The following is a 21,376-nucleotide window of genomic DNA, read 5'->3' on the forward strand; positions in this document are numbered from 1 at the left end:
AACCAAATATTATCTTAATATACTAAATATCAAAATAATAGCAGTAAAAGCTAGAAATAATCTAGTGCAAGTGTTCCCGCCTAATATAGAAAGCCTAATATAAAAAGGATTTGTTTGGAAATATAGTTACAGTATTTTTTATTTAGAAATATATTAAAATAATATTTATTTTTTATTTTTTAAAAATTATTTTTTATATCAACATATTAAAATAATTTGAAAATATCAAAAAAAATATTAATTTAAAATATAAAACAAAATTAATTTTTAGAATGCAAAAACGAAGAATAATGATGTCATTTAAGAAAAAGGAAACGAACAAACAATATAATGGCAATGACAAAGGAATTTCCATGCAGTGATGATAATTTACTGAATAACCCGTTGCACACAACCATACTTATTCCAAACAACAAATTTTCATTCCTGAATATTGACTCGAGTACAAGTTCAATACATGTACACCCTTTTTTTCTTAACAAATAAAAAGATAAAAAAAAAAAAGTCAAATAATCACAGATGAGATACATTGTGACCATATAAAAGAATTTGTGCTGCCAACTGCCAGAGACTACAATCTGGTATCAATAAAAGAGGCAAAAGTAGATTCAAAGTGAAAAAACACGGGCAAAACTCACTCTTCAGGCATAATCACAACCAATCACGATACTAATCACAGCTACATTCCCATCAAGGAGTAAATAGTGAAATGCTAGACGTAACAAGCCAGGCATGGTTCACCAATGAAAGCACGGTTTTTCAACAGAGCAGTCAAGACCATAATGATTTGAGGAAATTTGAGTTAGAGCACAAAAGGGTAGAGAAATAATTCCCTTCAATGGACTTGATCTCTAGAATAAATCAAATTTCTTCTTCTGCATGTCCTGCTTCCATTTTGGCATTTTATAAAATGCTTCTTTTGTCACCCCAAAAATAGTTTGGAACTCCTCATCTGATAGATATGCCTGAAAAATCAAAGACAAAAATAAACCCTGAATACCAATCCAGAAAACAAACTCAAGTAACAGCATCGAGAATAGGACCAACTTCTCTGCGTTTAAAATCAATTCCTTTAACAGGATTGTCAGAGTGAGCCTTTAGTTGATCATAACAGAATGTACTTTGACCATTCCCATCATCACTCTCCCCATGCTCTGTATCTTGCTTTCTTTCTGAATCCTCTCCTCCATTGCTTTCAGATACAGATGCAGTTTCTTCCATTTCCTTGACTTCCGCAACTCCTTCAGAACCCTCTGCTTCAAATAATGTTTCACTTTTCACTTCAGCTACAAGTGTTGAAACTTAAAATGTCTTAGATTGTTCATCTCATATACACATATGAGATCAAATTAAATTCAAGGATCTTAGCAGAAAAATATACTCTTGCAGAATAAGATACAGACATTTTAAAAGCAACTGTTATTTCTTCATATTTAAGATACAATCATCAGAAACATACAAAAAGACAATTTTTTCTTACCAGGAAGGTTAGTTTCTGAGGGAGGACTACGAGAAGGAGAGGTTTCAGGTGTTTGCTTCTTTTCAGCAGTAAGAACTGATGAAAGAGCAGCAACAGCTGCTCTTCTCTGTGATCCCTGACCGGTTCCAGATGGCCTCGAAGCAGTAGTTTTCGATCCCGGGGATGAATTGAATGCAGAGGATAAGGCAGCTAAAGCAGAAGCTCTCTGTGTTGTTCCTCCTTGATTTGACCCGTTGGACCTATCCTGCTCCTCACATCACATGCACCTCATTAGGCCGGAAGTTGATTCATTGGATGAATTCATAACACATACATACATGATAAACCATCATTATTGGGTACAAGGGCTTTTATGATACAAACATGCTTTGAAGAAATTGCAACAAAAACATGTAAATAAACAGAAGTCAAACAAGCAGAAGATAATGTCAGAACAACACATCCAAATGCAAATTCTGTGCGAAAACAAACAAAAATGATCGGCAACAGATGCTTGTAAACCCACAAAAGGTGCATAGACAATGCTTTGTGCCCAGCAAATTTCCATCCACCTCCATTCAAAGAGAACCAAATGACTTGGAATTATGGAAATTATGGAAGAAAAAAAACAAAATAGTCAAATTACATAGATTTTATTAACTGTAAAATGCAGCCTCCGTGGTCCTATTAAGAACGTGAAGGACAAAAGGGCCATACTCTTCCTTGCAGTTGGTTTGGCAGGGAGGTTTGTTCAGAAAATATGAGAATTGTTTATTACAGGGAAAAAAGAAGCAACACACTAAATAAAGAAATACACATACATACAGGCCTGCAAACAGAGATAGAAATTGCACAAATAAAAAGAGACCAAAAATTAGTGAAAATGGGTGATACTGATACAGACAAGCAACATGCAGCTAACACTGAAAGAGAAAGAAAGCAGACATCTAAGAGAGTCAAAGAAAAAGGATGAAAGGCAACATATCAAACTCTTGTTGTATGAAAAACTTATTTACCAGAAGCGATGACTTCCCAGATGATGGGTTGAAAGCAGAAGATAAGGCAGCTAAAGCTGAAGCCCTTTGGGTTGGTCCTCCTTGATTTCCGTTGGACCTTTCCTGCAAAAAAATACACGTTGTTATCAACATCAACACCACATGTAAGATACAACTTCATTCGCACATACAGGGAGAACAAGAAAAGCGAGTAAATGACAACTTGGAATGCAAATCCTATTCTTGACTGACAGTCTCCTATAACCAGATAATTGCTGTCAGTAAAAGATGCATGCCTCGTAATTGGGGGTCAGGAATATGGGAAAAAAGGACGTGCGTCAATTAAAATAGGGAGAATAAGGACGAGAAGAATGGAAACAAAACAAAAACAAAAAGTGCAAAGGACATAATGTCAACATAATTTGTGGGATTGATGAGAAGAAATGTAGCCAGAAGAAGCTACTTACATTATGGAGAAAGACCATGGGAGAACAGGATTACAGAAAAGTCTGATCATAGTATTGTGGTAAAAGATAAAGACATCTCATAATAAAAGACAATATATTAGTTTAAATAAGAAGCATTCAAACAAAATTAGGTGCATAATTATCTATCCATCACCAAGTTATGCACCAGCTTTAAGCAACATATTTACCTCCACAACATGATGTCCTAGCCCAAAAAGTAGTGCGGCCTTCTTTTGGAATGAGTTTCCTTGAACCTGTAATGCAAGGATGAAGTTCTTAAACATACATCAAATGATAAGGTATTGAACATGCCATATATGTAAACAATGAGAGTTTTCAATGAAGTATTAACCTTTAGAGGGACCAAACAACATGTGCTTTTATCTTTATTTCCTTTCCTTTTCTTATTTTTTTTCCCCATTTCACAAATGAATCATCCAGATGCTGAGCTCCAAAGTCCCAGCGGGACTAAAGTCTTTTTGTCTTGGTTCTATTTCTTTCTAACAAAATGTTCTTGTCTTGGAGAGAGAACAGAAGGTTAAACAATTGCCAATGGGTCAATATTACAGTTTTCCTTTCACCTGTATTGTATCCATAAATTTACATGCTGCTACAGTTTTCTAGATTCTATGCACTAACCAGTATCTATTTCTAAAATCTATCAATAAATGCTTCTCATCTTGTTCCCATTGGTATATTTAAAAGACTTGTGATTCTATCCTTGATTCCTCAAGTTCTCACTTTCTCCACCTACACTCGTTCGGTTTTGTGTGTTTTTTATGAGACTTGCCAAGCTTGAATAAGTTAGTGTTAAGCTTTGGAGATAACTACATAGGCAATCAATGATCAGCTTGTACATTGAAACAACTCAACTATTTCAACCAAGCTTCAGTCGACACTAGTTGGGATTGACTGCTAGGAACTGCTTCGCCCTTAGTTAACTACCAAGCTCAGCCTTCTGTGAGTAATTCAAACTACATTATCTATTATTTCCCACCCAATCACAAGACTTCTGGGAATTTGTCCGCATGGTACGCCCAACACCAACCTCAACTCTATAAATTTTCCACTCATGACATTTTGAATTTTCTTATTCCCAATAACAATTTCTCAATAGTGAGACAATAAATTAATATAACTTGAGAAAAGATAAATAATGCTGATGCAGTACATACAGTGGCTTTTGTGAGATCCCATGAAAAGTATGTTGTGAAGAATGAAGGTTCATTTCCTTCAGTAACTTTATACAGTGGTACATTTGGAGACAAACCATCCAGAGACACAGCCATCTCGATGTATTTCTGCAACGAAAATATACTGTAAATAACATTGACAAGAAAAATCTGACAAAAGTGGAACAGGTTAAGCACTACCTGGCCGATGTCAAAAACATTTTGCTTTTCTTTGGGGTCTACATATTGGCCAACCCAAACAAACACTTCTGCGTGTGTATCAAGTATCAAGATATCCTCAGTCAACAAATCATCTTGAGAGAAGTTGTAAACTTCCTCCACCTGCTCAATTGAACATGAGAAGCCTCTAAGAAGCTGCACAGAAAGAATTTTGTACTGCACTTAAAGTCTAGAACTCACCTGAAATTTCCCTGGCAGTCCACATAGCAGTGAAAATGATCATAAAAAAGCCCAGTTAGAAAGTTATCTCAACTACTTCAAAATCTCAGATGCCAGCTTCAATCTGATTTATCTCAAAGAAAATTAAATGGAACTTGCAGGGTATCAGCCAAGATTCAGAATTAGAAATGTCACCTTTATTAAAGGAGAATGTGAACAAGTGAGGATCTCTGACAGTTTCTGGAGAAAACTTTTTGCTGGTGTAACTTTGTTTGCCTCCAAGGGCAAACCAAAAGGCTGAGCTTTCAGTTCCTTCTTTAGCATGTTTCAAAGCAACTCCTGGCTGAAATAGTAAGGCAAATGATAGTAAGAAGAAGTTCAAATAAAAGACAAATATGGCAGAAGAGGATTTTAACCAAATTTGTAGTCAAGACTTTAAGCAATTGACATTCTTCCTAAAGTGATAGCATATTTCAACAAAACCAAAAATCTACAATTCCAGAAAGGATAATACCTTCAAAAAATCAGCAATTTTTGCAGCTAACTGCTGCTGCTCAAAGGTGCTTTGATTCCCATGCCAGGTGAAAATTGATGAGCCAGATTGCAGAAGGAAGCACTCAGCAGAATTCAATGACGTTGCCACCTGAAATAAAGTAATGCATTGGGGTATATGAAACTGTTAGTTCTACTCCTTTTCTTTTTTGCCAACGATGGATGCAATTAGATAATAAGATTATATTCGAAATGCTTTTAAAGAAACTCGAAAAAAGTTCTTTCCTTTTCATGTTTTAAAGAAAAACTAGATAAACTTTGAATTGTTTAGAAGTGAGAAAGGTCATCGTTTCTAAGACTGTAACAGACTTTGTTGACCACAATGAATAGAAGAATTAGTCTCCAAATTACAAACATACTGAAAACAACTTTGCATCATGTTATATTTTATTGCATGATGTTTCTAAAACTGTAACAGACTATGTTGACCATAGTGAATAGAAGAATTATGATCTCCAAATTACTAACAAACCAAATATAACATTGAATACACCTGTGAATACAAGAAGCATGATGCAATAAAATATCTTCATAGTAGACTTCACTATTTAAAAAAAAAATCAGCAGAAAAGAACACTCAATGATCAAACCACATACCGCATCCACTTGCACTGCCTTATCATTATGAACTGAAGTTCCCGATATCCGAAAGAGTGCAACAGAATCTGCTGTGTAAGTTTCATCCGACAATCCTTTCTCTGCTATGCTTTTCTTGTAACCAGAGCTCAGACCACCCTGAAAAGGAGTTGAATCAAAGTAAATTTTTTACAGCTGACAAACGAAAAAATTCAACATGGCAATTATAATTGAGATTGTAACAGTAGAATGTGGCATTAAGCTGTGTACCTTGAGGATCACTATAGGCTGAAAAAGTGCAATGAATTGTGGAGGTTCCTTACCTTGAAAAATACGACCCTGCAAGAAGCAGCTATTAAATACAAATCATAGGAGCAATATCCACAATTCAACTTCAGATTATATCGTACCTGTACAGGCCTGCCCTTTAATGAGTTGGACATCGTATTAGCCAGCCGAGCAGCCATCTTCTGGTCCTCCTGGATTGGATGACCATGAAACTCAATATTAAACCAATGAAAAGGAGACCACTGATATAAGGCAATATAAAATATTAAACCAACGATAAGATAAATTTAAGGGCATTTTTCTTCTGTTGCAGCATCATGACTTGGCAGGGTGACATCAGCAACTAACCTTTTAGACTAAAGAACCAGCACATATATTACAGAGACATGGTGGTCCAAGTGTCTTAATTGTAATTTGGGAAGATAACACAAATTATAGTCACGTGCTAATAATAAGGATAGTGTTTATTTGGAAGTCTTTTCACATAGGAAACTGTGATGATGATAACAACAGTAACAGCAACAAGACAGATGAAAATTTTCATATGCCAAAAATACTACTAAAAGGAAATTTGCCTAATTGATTGAGCTATGCAGTCTACTCTGCATCAAACGGACAGATTAAATGAGGCTAATATGCCAGATTAAGTGAACAAACATCAACAACTACGTCACCAGGGCTCGCCTAGCTATTAAGCAGGTGGGGAAAAGGAATGCCAAAAGCAATGTGGACCCAGGCAACAAACACAGAAAATAGATCTCTGACGAACTCATTTCTATCCAGCTACCTTAGTTTAGGTGATTCAGAAAAGATTTGAAGGAGGTAGTGAACATACAAAAGTCAAATTGCAGTACCAAACACTAGTGGATCTTTACACATCATGCAGGAGCCAGAATTTTTACAGTCACATTCAAACTTCAAAGGCAAAATAAAACTGCATCTGTTTCACATTAATACCAGAACAATGCATGCACTATGCCAAAGAAGTGGACAAATGTACAATTTATCTGTTTTTACATGCATAAGAACCCTCTACAGCTGTTTACACTATTTTCTTGGAGACATCAACATTATTGACTGTACTTTTTTCACGTGAAAAAACCCAACTTTAAATAATATAAATTACCTCTGAGCTATCATTTCCAAACCAACAGCAGAGAAGATAGTCTTCTTTCCTATCACCAGAGTGATATGTATAGAGAATGATGTAGCAATCTCCACTATAAAATTTACCAACATCCTCCTTTGGCAATGGAGTCTTGGAACTTCCATTAATGCACCATACCTGCAACCACACAGAATTCAATACTCCAAGAGATACTGATTTTAACAAGCCTAAGATTCCAAAATTCCCAAAATACAATAAAGGAAGCCAAACTAAACCTCCATCTTTCCACCTCCTTCAAGCAAAGGTGGTACTTCCTCATTTACAGGAGCACTTTTTGTCATACCCTTGAGACCAACACCTTGTTGCTTCAGCAAAGCTACCATTGCAAGACACACCAAATTTAATAATGTTACACAAAAATATGTTGCTTAATTTAACTCTCAGCATGTGATCATTACCTGCAACTTTCCCTCTTCCCTCTTCAGCACCAGGAGCTGCAGATCCAGCAGGCCAAGAATCAAAGTTTGTCTTGAATGAACGTGTCTCATAACCTTGAATCAGCCGGGTTAATCGAGTAGTTTTTGGCCTGTTTTGGCTTGCAACAAATTCCTGAAAAATAGTTTGAAAAATGAAATCCCATATTTTTGCATAGACAAGAAATGCAAAAAAGGCTTGGAGGTGGGATTTCATATTCTTGTTTAAACAAACAAATGCATGCATGTCTACCTCAGCAGCCTGACTGGCAGCTTTTCTCTCCTCCACTTGTGTTACACGACCAACCCAAACAAATATCTCAGCACCACAGTCAAGGAGATAACATTTATTGTTTTCTAACAATCCTTTGGACAGCTCGCCTTCTACAATCTTCACCTCACCATCAGTAATACTGTGTGAAGCAATGATTACAAAGTAGCATTTAGTATCTTACAAGGATAAAAGAGAGATCATGAAACATTAGAAGCAGGTTAAAAATGCCCATGCTTCTTACAAAATAAAGGAAATCAAACTCTTTGACAATCAAAATGTAAGATAGAAGGTTAAACTGAATTTTGATGAGATGTTGACAGCATGGAAATTAATAGTAGTAACCAGATGAGTCTTACCTTTACAGAAAAATTCTAAGCACAAGAAAAACACTGCAATTTTACTAAAATTATTTATTTCTATAAAATTTTACCAATACCATCAAGAGCCAGGTAATACATGAAATCACAATAAGAAATGCTTATAAGAAGCTAGATTACAATGATGAAAAATTGATTGCATGAGAGCAGCATGTCTCCATTCTTCAACAATAATAGTGCACAATAACATTAGAAAACTATATGCAACACATAATGGTATATCAACTAATAGGTCGCAGATTACACAAATCTCAGACTATTGATAGCATATTAAACATTGATTGGATGCCAACAAGAACATACCAATAACTGTCATGCTGATGACAAGGAGTGTGTGTAAAGGAGTTAACCCTGTATTTTTTAAGCTAATACGCAGAGTCACAAAGTGTAATGTTTCAGCATCCTTAATAACCAGTTCTGTAGTTCTGAAATGAGGAGGGCAACAAAAACATGACAGCTTAAAGTAATTATGTTCTTCATAACCTGATGAAGAGCAGAAGTAAACATTTCCATGTATTGGCAATATAATGTAAACAGCAGGAAAAACCCTTTATTAATTTTCAAGCCTTCAAATTCTACTAGGATGCACAAACAAAATCATATAAGATCATAATACCTATAAAGTTTGGCTGGAGTTGTCTCTGGGATAATGTCTTCTTCGTTGGCAACCTTTTTGCCAATTGGAGCAAAACCACCAAACAGGACCCAGAATTCACCAGAGTCTGACTCGGTGTCTAATTTCCCATCATCTAGATCATAAAAGCAATCAAGTAGAGATAAGTAGTAGGAAAACAATAATAACAATAGATTTGCAGAAAACAAATAAAAGATGGCTGGATAAAGCATGCCTGTTGAAAAGTATAGGGACTTCAAAGGAGGAATGCGACATGAAATTCTAATACAGGTGACTTACCAACAATTGCAACATCGCATGTTCCTTCATGATACTTTTCTTTCAAAAACTGAATCACTTCCAAAGCCTTGCCTCTTTCCTGGATATTAGAGTTTGCGCCATTGAATTGATAGATTTTTTTCTCAGTATCCAAGATAAAAACATCATCATGATTTAATGATGACCGGGCGAAAGGAACCTGTGCAAGCAAAACTCATAATCATGTGCTCTTGACTCATGGTGGATTCACAGTTGAAGAGATTTTATTGCGTATTTGTGAAGTTGATTTTACGAGAGCTGATATGGTGATACCTGCTTCAATCTGACAACGCGTTTCCCTCTACATACATACAATCGTATTTCAAATGCTTCCTCCTCGACTTTTTTAAACCCAGTTGCAACACCTCCCTCTAACGGTATAATACAAGGTTTGAAGTATGACAAAAATTTGTCAGATTCATGTCCTTGAAGTTCCCTGTGCTGCACTGCACGTCCTCCAAGAACTGCATCTAGTTCGACAGTTTTGATAGCTGCTGTTCCAGCTTCATCCTGTGATATGTTCCAGTTATGTGAGACAATAAATTAAATTCTTAAATTGAATGTGAAGACAACAAATAACAGAACAAGGTCCTTAAAGAGGAAGTTTGGAAAGCCAAAAACACACCTGACTAGTATCTTTTCCAATCCAGAAGTGGATATCGTACAGATAAGCACCTCCCTTGCCAGGGGTTGTCTACAAAGAAAAGGAGGCATGCAAGCAAAAGATGAAGAAAAGAAACAAAAGGAAGTCCCTCCTTAGCAAAATAAAATACATAATAACCTAAATAGGTTAACATACTATCTTCAAGAAAGATATCTACAAGACACCATCTATTAATGCAGACATTTTAGCTTAGAAAATATAAACTAATAAATAAATAGATAAGGGAAAACCATCTATTAATGCAGACATTTTAGCTTAGAAACTAATAAATAAATAGATAAGGGAAATATTAATCCCGATACTTCAACATGCTCTACACCAACAAAGAGTTCATCATTCATTCTAGGACAAATTAAAGCAAACACAGGAAACAGACAATAGAATATAAAAAGTGTGTGTGTGTGTGTGTGTGTGTGTGAGAGAGAGAGAGAGAGAGAGAGATGGAGAATGTTAATACCTGCAAAACAATGTAAGAATCCCCCACGTAGAATTTTCCATGATCAGATTTTGGCAGTGGAACTGGCTGAAAATTCTCGATTCGCCAAATTTCAGTCCCTCTATAAAATGTTAAGTATAACAGGTGATCTTTAACGAATTTCACTGAGAAAAGTCACACACTTACAACGCTATCCAATAAAACAGAATTTATGGCACATGCATAAAACACAATTCATGTATGAAGTTGCTTGTCAGTTAAGGATACAGTCTCTGGCCCACTCCCTGAAATGCAGGATCCAAAGCTTTTGCAGAGCTAGACATTGCCTAAAATACTCCTTATGATTGCTTTTTATTCAAAAACAGAGTGTATGATGTTTGAAACCCAGCTATTTGCTATCTGAAAATTGCACAAGAGCCTTCTGCAAGATTGAAAGATCAGTAATTTGGGCAAATTACATATGCTGCAAGTTTTTGGACCACTCACAAAAGAAGAAGGTAATTTTACTGCAATATCCAGAACATACCAATCAGGAAAATTACATACCTATCAAATTTCATGGTCAATAACTAAAAACTGCCTAGACACACAAACTTTTTTCTACTAGTTGGACTCTAATGATAAGAATTCCCACTGAATACGTTCACAAGATCCTAAACTTATCTCATGCCATCTGGAAAGGATATAGTTAATCGTTTATCATCTTTTTTATTTATTTTTTAGGCACCATAATGGAGTTAGCATTAATTGATTAGCCACTTCAGGGACTCCATTCAAGGAAGTAGGCTGAAATGTTTCCAGAAGTAAGGCATTGATGACAATCAAAAAGCTAAAATAGCTTATGTGCTGATAGATATCATAAGGATACAGTTCTCCAAAAGCATCTAACTATAGTTTATCTGTACTGCTGGATATCTTGTTAGCACTTCTGATGTTAATTCTTTAGTTTAAAGCTCCAACTTTTTGTCTTAGACGGGATCACACTAATCTTCTCCCCTTTTCTTTAGCATCTAGCTTGCATAGCAAGCCTCAGAATTCATCTAATTCAATCCACAAATCTGGAAGTTTTTCTGTTACCATAATGCCCTTTGCAATAGACCCAGGAACCATTAGATTTCCCCTCTTCATATTTCCCCAGAACCACCAACTTCTACGCTCCACTAAAGGTTGTTTGTTTTGCTCGCTAAGTTTCTAGTACATATTATCCATTATCCACTAATGTAAGAAGACAAACTATTTTCAAATACTGGGTAATTGGCAATAACTCTCATCTTGTTGACAGGTCCTGCACGTGCAAGATTCCCACATGCCTTGGCTTAAAGCATAAAACCTATCATTCATGTAGCATGAAAATGTCTGTATGAGGAATTACATGAATAGAAGCCCCATAGTATAATCCTCGTAAATCCTTAGATTCCCTTTCCCACAACCCATCGCAAACAATAGTCATCTACCCACTTTAAATCCTACCAGAAAAGGTATGAGAAGCCGTGTGGCTATTATCCTAGCATCACGTTTAATTGACAGTCTCAGACCAGAAATTGTAATGCTCCTTCTAAGGAGTCTGCATAGTTCACAATCTTGTCAATAGTCACAACTCATTAACTGTGAGAAGTTATAAATAAAATCAAAGTTCCTGGCCAGGCATCATGCCCAGAACATGAAGCTGCTACATCTTTCCAAGGACCATGACCATCAATTCAACTTGGCGGCAACATCAAGTTTTCTCCCCAAGCATTCTCAACTTAAAAGTTTAAAAAAGACAGCACAATTGCTGGGGGATCCTCTATCACCCTTATGGTAAGAAAAATAATCACATCTCTTATATGCCCTTCATCTGCTTTCAGATATTTCTGCAACCGATTGATTCTTTAAACTAGACATAGAGCGCTCCCATACTATCCACTGAAAATCTACAATGTTTCCGAGATGCCTATGTTCTTAAGCAACTGCGATATTCATATGGAATCACGAAAATACTATATGACGATCCTTGATCAGCAACCATCTCCAAAAGCTGACACCCCCTGAAAGCACTCTCTGCAAATCATTCCACCTTTCAAAAAGCTCTCCCCGTCCAAAAAACGATAGCTAATATCCTGCAGTCTGAATCATCATGTACTAATCCATATGTCATGTGTGAACAATGACTGTTGTGTACAAGGTGCAAACCTTATCAATCAATGATCTAGTCATTTTCTATCACAAGCAAACATCATCTGATTAAAAACCCTGGATTTTTCTCGATCAACCCTCGATGATGCATTAACAAATATATTTAATTAAGATCATAATACCCTCAAGCTAATCAAACCATCTCTAACATATAGAACCACGTTGGTCATCAATTATCAAACACCAAATAAATCAACATCAAATCAATACAGTAAGTAAACAAAATTCAAAAATGATGAAACAAAAAAACCAAAAGTACAACAAACAGACAAAACAAGAAAAAATACAATTTACACTCAGATCAAAGGTCAGATCATCAAGAGAAACAAAACCCACCAATATTTTGACAAGATCACGAAAACCCAGATCAGAAAACACGAAATAAAATGCGAAATCAAAAAGGATCAATCAGGATTCTATATATTTAAAAATAAAATAAAAAAAGACAGTCAGAGTCTAGCTCTCTGTCAAAGAATATACAGACGTACCCGGAAATTTCTGCGTCAAAAAAGATGATTGTGCGTTATGTGGAGACGCAGAGAGAGAGAGAGACTGAGCTAAAATGAGGATAGAAGAGCTGGCAATAAAGAGAGATGAGAGTGTGAAAAAGGAGAAATGAAAAGGAAAAGAGAAGTGAATTATTGCTTTGTGTGGGGGTTTTGATTTCTTTCTCTCTGTCTGTCTTACAACTTTATTACTATTTTTTTATTTTTCTTTTTCAGAGATTTCTAAATCTCTTCACAGAGAAACTCAAAGAAGGAAAGAAATGATGAATTCGTGAATTATGAATGGATTGTTTAGTTGCAGATGAGAGAGGGAGATGGCTGTGGAGATACAGAGAAGGGGGCAGAGAGAGAGAGAGAGAGAGTCCGTTAGAATTTAAAAGGCTAAAAAGTGACCCGCTGGTGACGATGGCACCGGCCATGTTGGCTTTTTTTTTTTTTTTTTTCTTTCTGTTTTTCTGATTGCTTTAGATGGATTTGTTTTTCCTCAATACTGTTTTAGAATTTTCTTTTTCTTTCGTTGATTGTGTGTTTTTCTTTTTAATTAAAAAATAATTATGAATATATTGAAAATATTTTCTGATTCTGTTCTAAAAAAACAACTATTTTATTTTTTATTAGAAAATAATTTTATTTTTATCTTGCCCCATGATTAATATGATGTTTTATTTTTGGTCCCTGTGGTGTTTCAGAGTTTAACGTTACAAGGAGCTCAATTTTTACGTTACAACTTTGCCTGTTACAAGCTGTTATTCTTGATTGGACAGTGAAAAGCAGCTGCCAAATTCTGTTACAATCTATGCCTTTTATTTTCAGTTACTAAATTACACATTTTCCAATTTTATTTTGTTTTATTTTAAGATTATCTGGAACTGTTTCCAACATGTTTCACTAAAATTTAAAAAAAAATAATTTTTATAAAATAAAAAAAATATTATTTAATATATTTACAAATAAAAATCATTATAAAAAACAACCATTTTTACATGTTAAAATATTATTTTTATTATGAACACAAAAGTTTTAAGAATTTTTTTTTATCTATGAATATAGATTTTTTTTTTTATCTTTCCGTTATTAAGTTATCAAGTCTTTTATTAATGATAGGGGATTTTAAAATTACTAGTGTGATTAATTACAATTATTTTTTTAATTAATGTAAGTGTTCGGGTTGGCTTGCGTATACCTCGACTAATCCCACGGGTCCTGAAGTTAACGACTATGTAAGTCTCCAGTGGTCATCATATTAACAACTACAGGATTCGGAGTATGTTTAGCAGTGTGGTAGCGGTTGCTCTTTAAATAACTTTTCGTGCTGAAATACATGTAAATGATGTTTTTTTATTTTTAAAAAATTATTTTTGATATCAGCACATCAAAACGATTCAAAACATATTAACCATATTAAATTTTAGCAAAAAAAATTTAAATTTTTTAAAAATACAGTTTCCACCGCGTTTCCAAACAAGAACGGTTTCTCAAACTTGAAACATAATATAAAAAGCAAACCTATTGATTGAAGCTTTTCTTTTACCACTGGTCATCCATGGTTGATTAATTATAATTATTGCTTATATGGGAAGTCATTTTCACTTAGCAACAACGTGCCTTGTATTTGCTAGCCTGTAATTCAATCCCCAGCTAAATCTTGGAGACGATACTAAGATTAGTCTTCGAAGGCCATCATCTTCGCATTGGCAGATAAGTTTTTTTTTTTTTTTTTGAATGAGGAGATTGATGATTTTGACAGGAAATAAAATAAATAATTGGACTGCGAAAAAGGATATGTGAGCTGCTGACTAAACACAAAAGATACAAAAATAGTATGAATCTAAAAACAGCATGCTAAGAAGATAATGCAAATCAAGATGACTGAGATCTTTATTATTAGATAAGTTTTACACTCTAAATGAGTTCAAAATACTATTAGAAGCTTTACACATCTGTATATAATTAAAATTAACAATCAACCATATAGGTAGTGGTATAGTCATAGGAACTTGAACTAAAAGGTTTGTTCTCTCTGTGGTCTCAGGTTCGAACAATATGGTTGCTCATATGATGACTACTGGAGGCTTACATGGTCGTTAATTTCAGAACCTGTAAGATTAGTCGAGGTACGCGTAAACTAACTCGGACACCCACGTTAATTTAAAAATAAATAAAAACAATCTCATTAAGCTATATCCAAAAACAACGTGATCAAACCCTTGCCTTTGAGGTCCAACTTCACCCTTTCATTTCTCAATCTCGTCTTGTACTTCTTAGCCCAACATGACCCTCTCATCTTCAATTGAACCCTCTCCCTTCCCTGCAATGGTCACTCTTTCTCGACAATAACAATATTTCTCAAATTATCCGAGATAAATCTTTTCATCAATGGCGTATGATAATACTTCTAATTTACATTGATTATTTTCTGTTGTTAATAACTACCTCTCTTAAATCATGTAAAGTAGTCTTTTCATCGATAGTTATTTCTAACCCTAGCTATGCACCAACTCTCTTAACCTGATTATATTTTTTACTAATGATTAACTTTCAAGCACCAAGCTATTTTTAATAGTAAGCGTGACACAACAACCAATGATTTAATTTTATAAAAAATCATATATTTTTTATTATTTTTTTATTTCTAATATGTGATCTTATGTGACCTAAAATATCTATAAATACCACGGGTCATCAAATAAAACAAGTTCAGTTGACTCTGTTACTCTCGTATTTCATATAGAACATTGTTATTCTTATTTTATATTCTCTTTTAACATATATAATTTATTCCTTTTATATTTATTACCTTAGGTATTAAAGGTTACTCTATTTGGATATGAGAATTATTTTTTTGCAAGTCAACACAACTCCAAGGTATGTGAATATATCATATTATCAGGGTTTACTTATATGGCTAAACAGAGATCAATAGAAATTGTAACATTAGAAGAGGCAACGTATATATTTTTTTTTTTTAGGGTCATTTTGTAAAATCACTAAAAGATTAACAAGTTTAGGAGTTTTGAATGTATGAAAATCTTAGGGGAGGACCACCCGTCGCCACCCCTGGATTGATCCTCGTGGCCGGAGTATACTGTAATAAAAATAATAAATTTTTCGCATGAAGTTTATAATTCTAGTATAGGGAGTTCACTTAAATTGGGTTAAAAAGATAATTTATTTGATATCTCGTTACACGCAAATCGATTTTCAGAATAGATTATTTGATTATCTAAATTGTTTGTGACTATCTTCTCATGAAAAATTGATAATAAACTCATGTGGTTCCTATCTATTAATTATTGTACATGGAGTATTAATTAAAAAAAACTATGTCGTCTAGTGATTTTACTGTTGAATATGCATTATTGTAAATTAAAATAGTTAATTTTTTTAAAAAAATTAATTTCATCCTTAAGTAATTTTTACACAATTTAGCTCTTATAAGTCTAAATTAATAGTCAATCTTACACAATTTAGCTCTTATAAGTCTAAATTAATAGTCAATCACATCCTTTTAAAAAAAAAAAATGAGTGATCGAGAAGATCAAAATGAAAAACATTAAAATATAAAGGGGATTTTGAATTTCATTCAAAAAAATTAGATGATTTTTTTTATTTAACCTAAAATCAAAAAATATAATCTGACATTTATTGTCAATAACCTATTTTTGATATCTCAATCTAATGGGCTTGTTATAGTTTTTTTTTTGTTTTAAAAATAATATTTCATACAAAGAAACTCTCATGTTATTTATTATCATATAAATCTATTAAATAAAAAATAATTTATGAAATAAAAAATTATTGAATTCAATAATATGCATGACTTGCGTCGCAATATTAGTCGGTTGACTTGAAGTTATATGATTGTTTTTAATTAATTATTTTTTCAATATTACCCCTTTGCATGTCACCTTGATCAGAGTAGATTTAATGTATTTCAATCTCAATATTAAATAAAATATTATTTAATATATAATTAATTTTAAATTCATAGTTAAAATTTATTTTTGTAAGAGATATGTTAGCTATACTTATTTTATTTTTTTGTGCTCTTTTTTAAAAATTGTTCTATCCCCCGATGGTAGCGTAGACAACAGGGCCAGTGACTTAGAAACAATGTCGAATGCGGAACAAGTTTCTTGTCGAGAAGATTTACATCTAGAATTCATGGTCAACATGAGACGTCGGCATCGGCATCGGCATCTGGGAATTACAGTAAACAAGATCTATAATTAATTTGAATACCGTCTCACTATTTATTCAGTTGAATTTATGTTCTATAAAATAAAAAAAAAAAAAAAATGTTAGAAGCCTGGAGAGGTAAGAGAAAAAGGGAATGGAAAAACTTTTATGACAATAATTAAAGAGAGAATTCGTGCACATAAATGGGTCCACATCCAGGTTGAACCAGCAGCTAACCCACAATTTTTCTGTTTTCCTCTTTTAAGAATGATGAAGAAGAGATGTCAAGGAAATTATTGAAGATAATTCATTCAATGGGTTTTTTTAAGGGGTCCAATCCAATTTTGTTTGTACTTAAAAGTTGAAACTAGCCTGGCAGGTGTACTCAAATAAGCATCTTCTTAGTGTTTCCTTTTCTTTCCAGCTAAATTTTCATGTTCTAAAAGTTCACTTGAAGTCACGTTTGGAGCCGGTTTGCATTGCATTCTTTTAAATTTTTAAAATATTTATTTTTTAATTTTATTAAAAATTATTTTTTTATATTTTCAAATCATTTTGATATGTTGATCTTAAAATTAATTTTTTAAAAATAAAAAATATGATTTTGATGCATTTATTAGTAAAAATCACTTTAAACCGCAACCACTACCACAATCCTAAATATACCCTTACATTATTTTTTATTATTTTATATAAAAACTAGTTGGAAAAAACACAATGTATAAGTTAAAAAAAAACACTTTTAAATCTTTTTGATTTTATATTTTTTTATGTTAAAAATAAATATTTTTTTAAAAAAATATTATCTTAATATATTTTTCAAAATAAAAATATATTTTAAAAAATAATCATTATTATAATTTCAAATACTATGTGCCTCACTTCCTGCAATCTGGACTGATATTTGCCAGCACTGCATAATATATTAATTTTCAGGGCGTGAATATTCTGTCATGAGCTTTCACTAGTTTATAAGGAAACCTTAAACATGTCTTTTTTGTTTTTAAGTAGTGGGTGAGTCAGTTTGAATATGTTTTTAATATTCCCAACATTGTTTATAAAAATTTCAAGGTGGTAGACGTTAGAGTTCCTGTAATAACAATTTTTTATTAAATCATTATTGTAGTTCTAATTTTAAAAATTAAGTGATTGTGACTTCATCCGTTACCGTTAGACAGTAGTAGTCCTTTTATTTACAGTTAACTCGATTCTTTATAATTTTGACTTTTAAATAAAAGAAAGGACACGTGTTTGATTTTCTCATAATAAAAATTGATTGAGAATTTTAAAATATATAAATTATTATTTATTTACCCCCGTTTTTAAAACTTTATTTTCCAAAGTAAAATAAAATAAAAATTAAGCTCGTTTTTTATTTATTTATGTTGGGTTTTTTCATTTTTCTAGATTTTTATTTTATTTTATTTTAGAAAACCAGAAAAAAAAATTCAGGACAGAAAAAGATTATATGTAACAAATAGAAAAGCTCAAACACAAAAATTCAAAACATTCATAAAACAAATTAAATTGATAAATCATAACTATGAAATTTACATATTTACCCCATCAAATGTTTCTCATCAATAAATCCTTGGCCTTTTCCTTAATTAAATATTATTATATCATCTTTTGATTTGCATGACCTATAGTATAAGTTAACCAATTTGTGATCATAGAAATAAGTAAGAAATTAATAAAAAAATTATTTATTTATTTTTCTTAAAATAAATTATTTTTTTTGATAGTGTGAATAAAAATTCAAAAAAAATAAACAGAAAAAGGAAATTAGTGGTAAATAAATAAAAAAATTGGGAAATATTTAATTTTTTTATTTTTTTATTTTTTTATTTAAATTTGTAATCATTTTTAGATTATAACTAATAAAAGTATTACACAAGTCCTAAAACTTAATGGGAATTTTTAATTTGATTATAGATAAAGGGATTGACATTGTCTAACAACCAAACCACATACATCTAATTGCTCAAATTAAAACTATAAAGATGTCTTTATAAAAAATAAATTCCACAATGGATTTATATTGTCATTAAACCAAATTTCTACAATATTCAGTTATTTGAATGATGAATGAACCAATATTTATACCTTTTAGCTTAAGGAGTGAATGGTTTTAGAGAAAGTTTACCTTAACCATTTTAAATTATTAGCATTGATGGTCCAAAAATACAAGTAATTAGCCTTCACTTGTATGTTTAACGAATAATAAAAAGGTTTAATTTTACTTAATTTTAAGGGGTGTAGTTCAATTAATTAGGTTATAAATTTATTTTTTAGAGGTTAGTAATTTGAGTCTCACAAACTTTAAAACCACTAAAAATTTATATAATTATTAACTTTAAAAAGTATAAAATTAATTAAAATATACACAAATAAATTTGGATACCACCTTAATCTAAAATAAATAATGAGAAGGCTTTAAGTTTGAACTTTGAACAAAAGGGTTCTAGTGGGTCCAGCCTTCCTCGAAATTGCTGGCTCGGACATGTATGGCATACACCGTGGTCGAGAGCGAGAGTGAGAGCAATGTTATGGTGGGGCACCGGTTCTTGGACATTCAAAGAATATGCCTTGCAAACAACTTTATACCTTATTCTTAAAAAATAAATAGTAATGATAAAGATAAAATCTAACTGATATAAAATTAAAAAAATATAATTTGAAAAATTATTTTAAATAAAAAATAAAAACTAAATCTGATAAATAAAAATATATTAATTAAAAAAATAAGAAAAACATGAATCATAATTAAAAAAACAAGAACTAAAATTGATATAAAAATAAAATTATATTAAATTTTAAGGAATGCAATTGAAAAAAAAATAAAAAATATTCAAAATAAAATATATAGTAATCAAAAGATTAATGATTAAATTTAATATAATAAACAAATAACATAATATTTTTGAGTTTTTTCACAACATTTGAAAATATATTCCACCTAAAATAAAATAAAAGGAAAATATTTTTCTAAAATTCAAAATAAATTTTTCTTTGATTAAAAAATATTTTCTATTGATCAATTTTTAAAAAGTATATTCAACCAAAAATAAATAATTTTTTTTTCTAAAAACTAAGATAAATTTTTCTTCAAGCAAAAAATATTTTCTATTGACTAATCTCTTCAATGATAAATAAATATTAAAAAAATTGAAAAATAATTTCCTAAAAAAATTACTTTCCATTTACCGGATGACATGGGTGTTAACTTTTAAGATTCATAAGGCTGCAAAAATAAAAAGCCAGCTCATGCAAGGCAAGGTAGCTAAAGGGCAACCTTAAAAAAAAAAAAAAAAAAAAAAAAAAAAAAAAAAAAACCTATGGTAATGGTCACATGATCCATATTAGATAGTTGCGTTTCGTCTACATTACTAATTAAAGCACGCTAGTCCAATCTTTCATTTCTGTTTTCTTTAATTAAACGCTGGATCCCATGGCCTGGAGAAGACAAACCTCAAACTAATTAATTCTTTTTGTTTTTCAATTGAATTTCTAAAGGCTCATAATTCTCAATCAAATCTCTGCATCAACATATGTTAACGGAGATCGTATAAATTTACAACGTTAGCTCTAGTTCTGTCATAGAAAAACACTCAAATATACAGGTCTCTTCCGTTCTCTACTCGAGTTTTGCATGAACAGGTTCAGTTACAGGGCTTGATAAGTGAAAGGGTTCTAGGTTTTAATAGTTTTAGAAGAAGATTTAGAGGGTTTTAAACACCAGAGAATACCGTAATCTCAGTTGATTTGGACAGTTCAACAACCACTCCTAGGAAAGCAATTGCAGCATGAATTACACATCAAGAAATGACTTCTGTCATTAAGAAAAGGAAAGAACTTTCGTTTGCACTATTTGAAACACTGTGCTGCTAAACACTTGCCCTCGGAGATGCAGAAAATTAGATCCCATGTTTGTCTGTGCTCCATACTGAGTTCACTTTGCCCGTTTCTGTCGAAATTTTAAGTAGAGGTATAAATTCAATTATTTCTTCCCCTCTTCATTTCAAATGGCAAGAACCAAACTCAGTGGACGGTACGATACTCTTGCAGTTTGCAACGTTCTCTCTTTATTATCATCGGCAATATTGTCAGCTTTTGGCATCTCATCATGAATGCCTTTATTAAAGAAGTGTTCTTTAAAATGTGAAGCAATGCCATACCTATGATAATGTCTTTTAACAAACTCAAATCAACTTTCAAGAATGATGATATTCAGGCACATCCATCATCAGATTAGATATGGTCTGTCTTTGTTAAATGATGGGTGCTCTGCACGACAAATCCTCAGGTGGAGTTGTATGCTCTGCCTTTATACATGCATGCGTTA

The 21,376-nt window shown here is 32.4% G+C and overlaps 1 protein-coding gene across 2 annotated transcripts; it reads right to left on the reverse strand.

Moving 5' to 3' along the window:
• Positions 1-400: 400 nt before the first annotated feature.
• Positions 401-13,210, reverse strand: LOC133677697 (villin-3-like). Of its 2 annotated transcripts, none has more exons than XM_062099826.1 (24): positions 12,835-13,210; positions 10,439-10,592; positions 10,193-10,292; positions 9,697-9,765; positions 9,345-9,581; positions 9,054-9,231; positions 8,757-8,889; positions 7,743-7,902; positions 7,475-7,625; positions 7,292-7,392; positions 7,035-7,193; positions 6,031-6,099; positions 5,891-5,959; positions 5,642-5,779; positions 5,007-5,135; positions 4,688-4,835; positions 4,514-4,524; positions 4,295-4,435; positions 4,097-4,222; positions 3,110-3,175; positions 2,476-2,577; positions 1,481-1,724; positions 1,048-1,253; positions 401-965 (listed from the first exon to the last, which is right to left on the reverse strand). In XM_062099826.1, the coding sequence occupies exons 2-24, from the start codon at positions 10,492-10,494 to the stop codon at positions 852-854; spliced, it is 2,907 nt and encodes a 968-aa protein (XP_061955810.1). In that variant the 5' UTR covers positions 10,495-10,592; positions 12,835-13,210; the 3' UTR covers positions 401-851. The 2 variants fall into 2 exon arrangements, with proteins under 2 accessions (XP_061955810.1, XP_061955809.1); XM_062099825.1 differs by having other exon boundaries at positions 1,048-1,286.
• Positions 13,211-21,376: the final 8,166 nt, after the last annotated feature.

This window comes from Populus nigra, chromosome 17, assembly GCF_951802175.1.
Source record: "Populus nigra chromosome 17, ddPopNigr1.1, whole genome shotgun sequence".
Taxonomy (NCBI): Eukaryota; Viridiplantae; Streptophyta; class Magnoliopsida; order Malpighiales; family Salicaceae; genus Populus; species Populus nigra.

Coding starts and splice junctions, on each gene's coding strand:
- LOC133677697 (XM_062099825.1), bottom strand. CDS start 10,494: ATGTCTAGCTCTGCAAAAGCTTTGGATCCTGCATTTCAGGGAGTGGGC. Junction 4,836..5,006: donor AAATTGCTGATTTTTTGAAG/GTATTATCCTTT, acceptor TTACTATTTCAG/CCAGGAGTTGCTTTGAAACA. Junction 1,287..1,480: donor CTCAGAAACTAACCTTCCTG/GTAAGAAAAAAT, acceptor CAACACTTGTAG/CTGAAGTGAAAAGTGAAACA.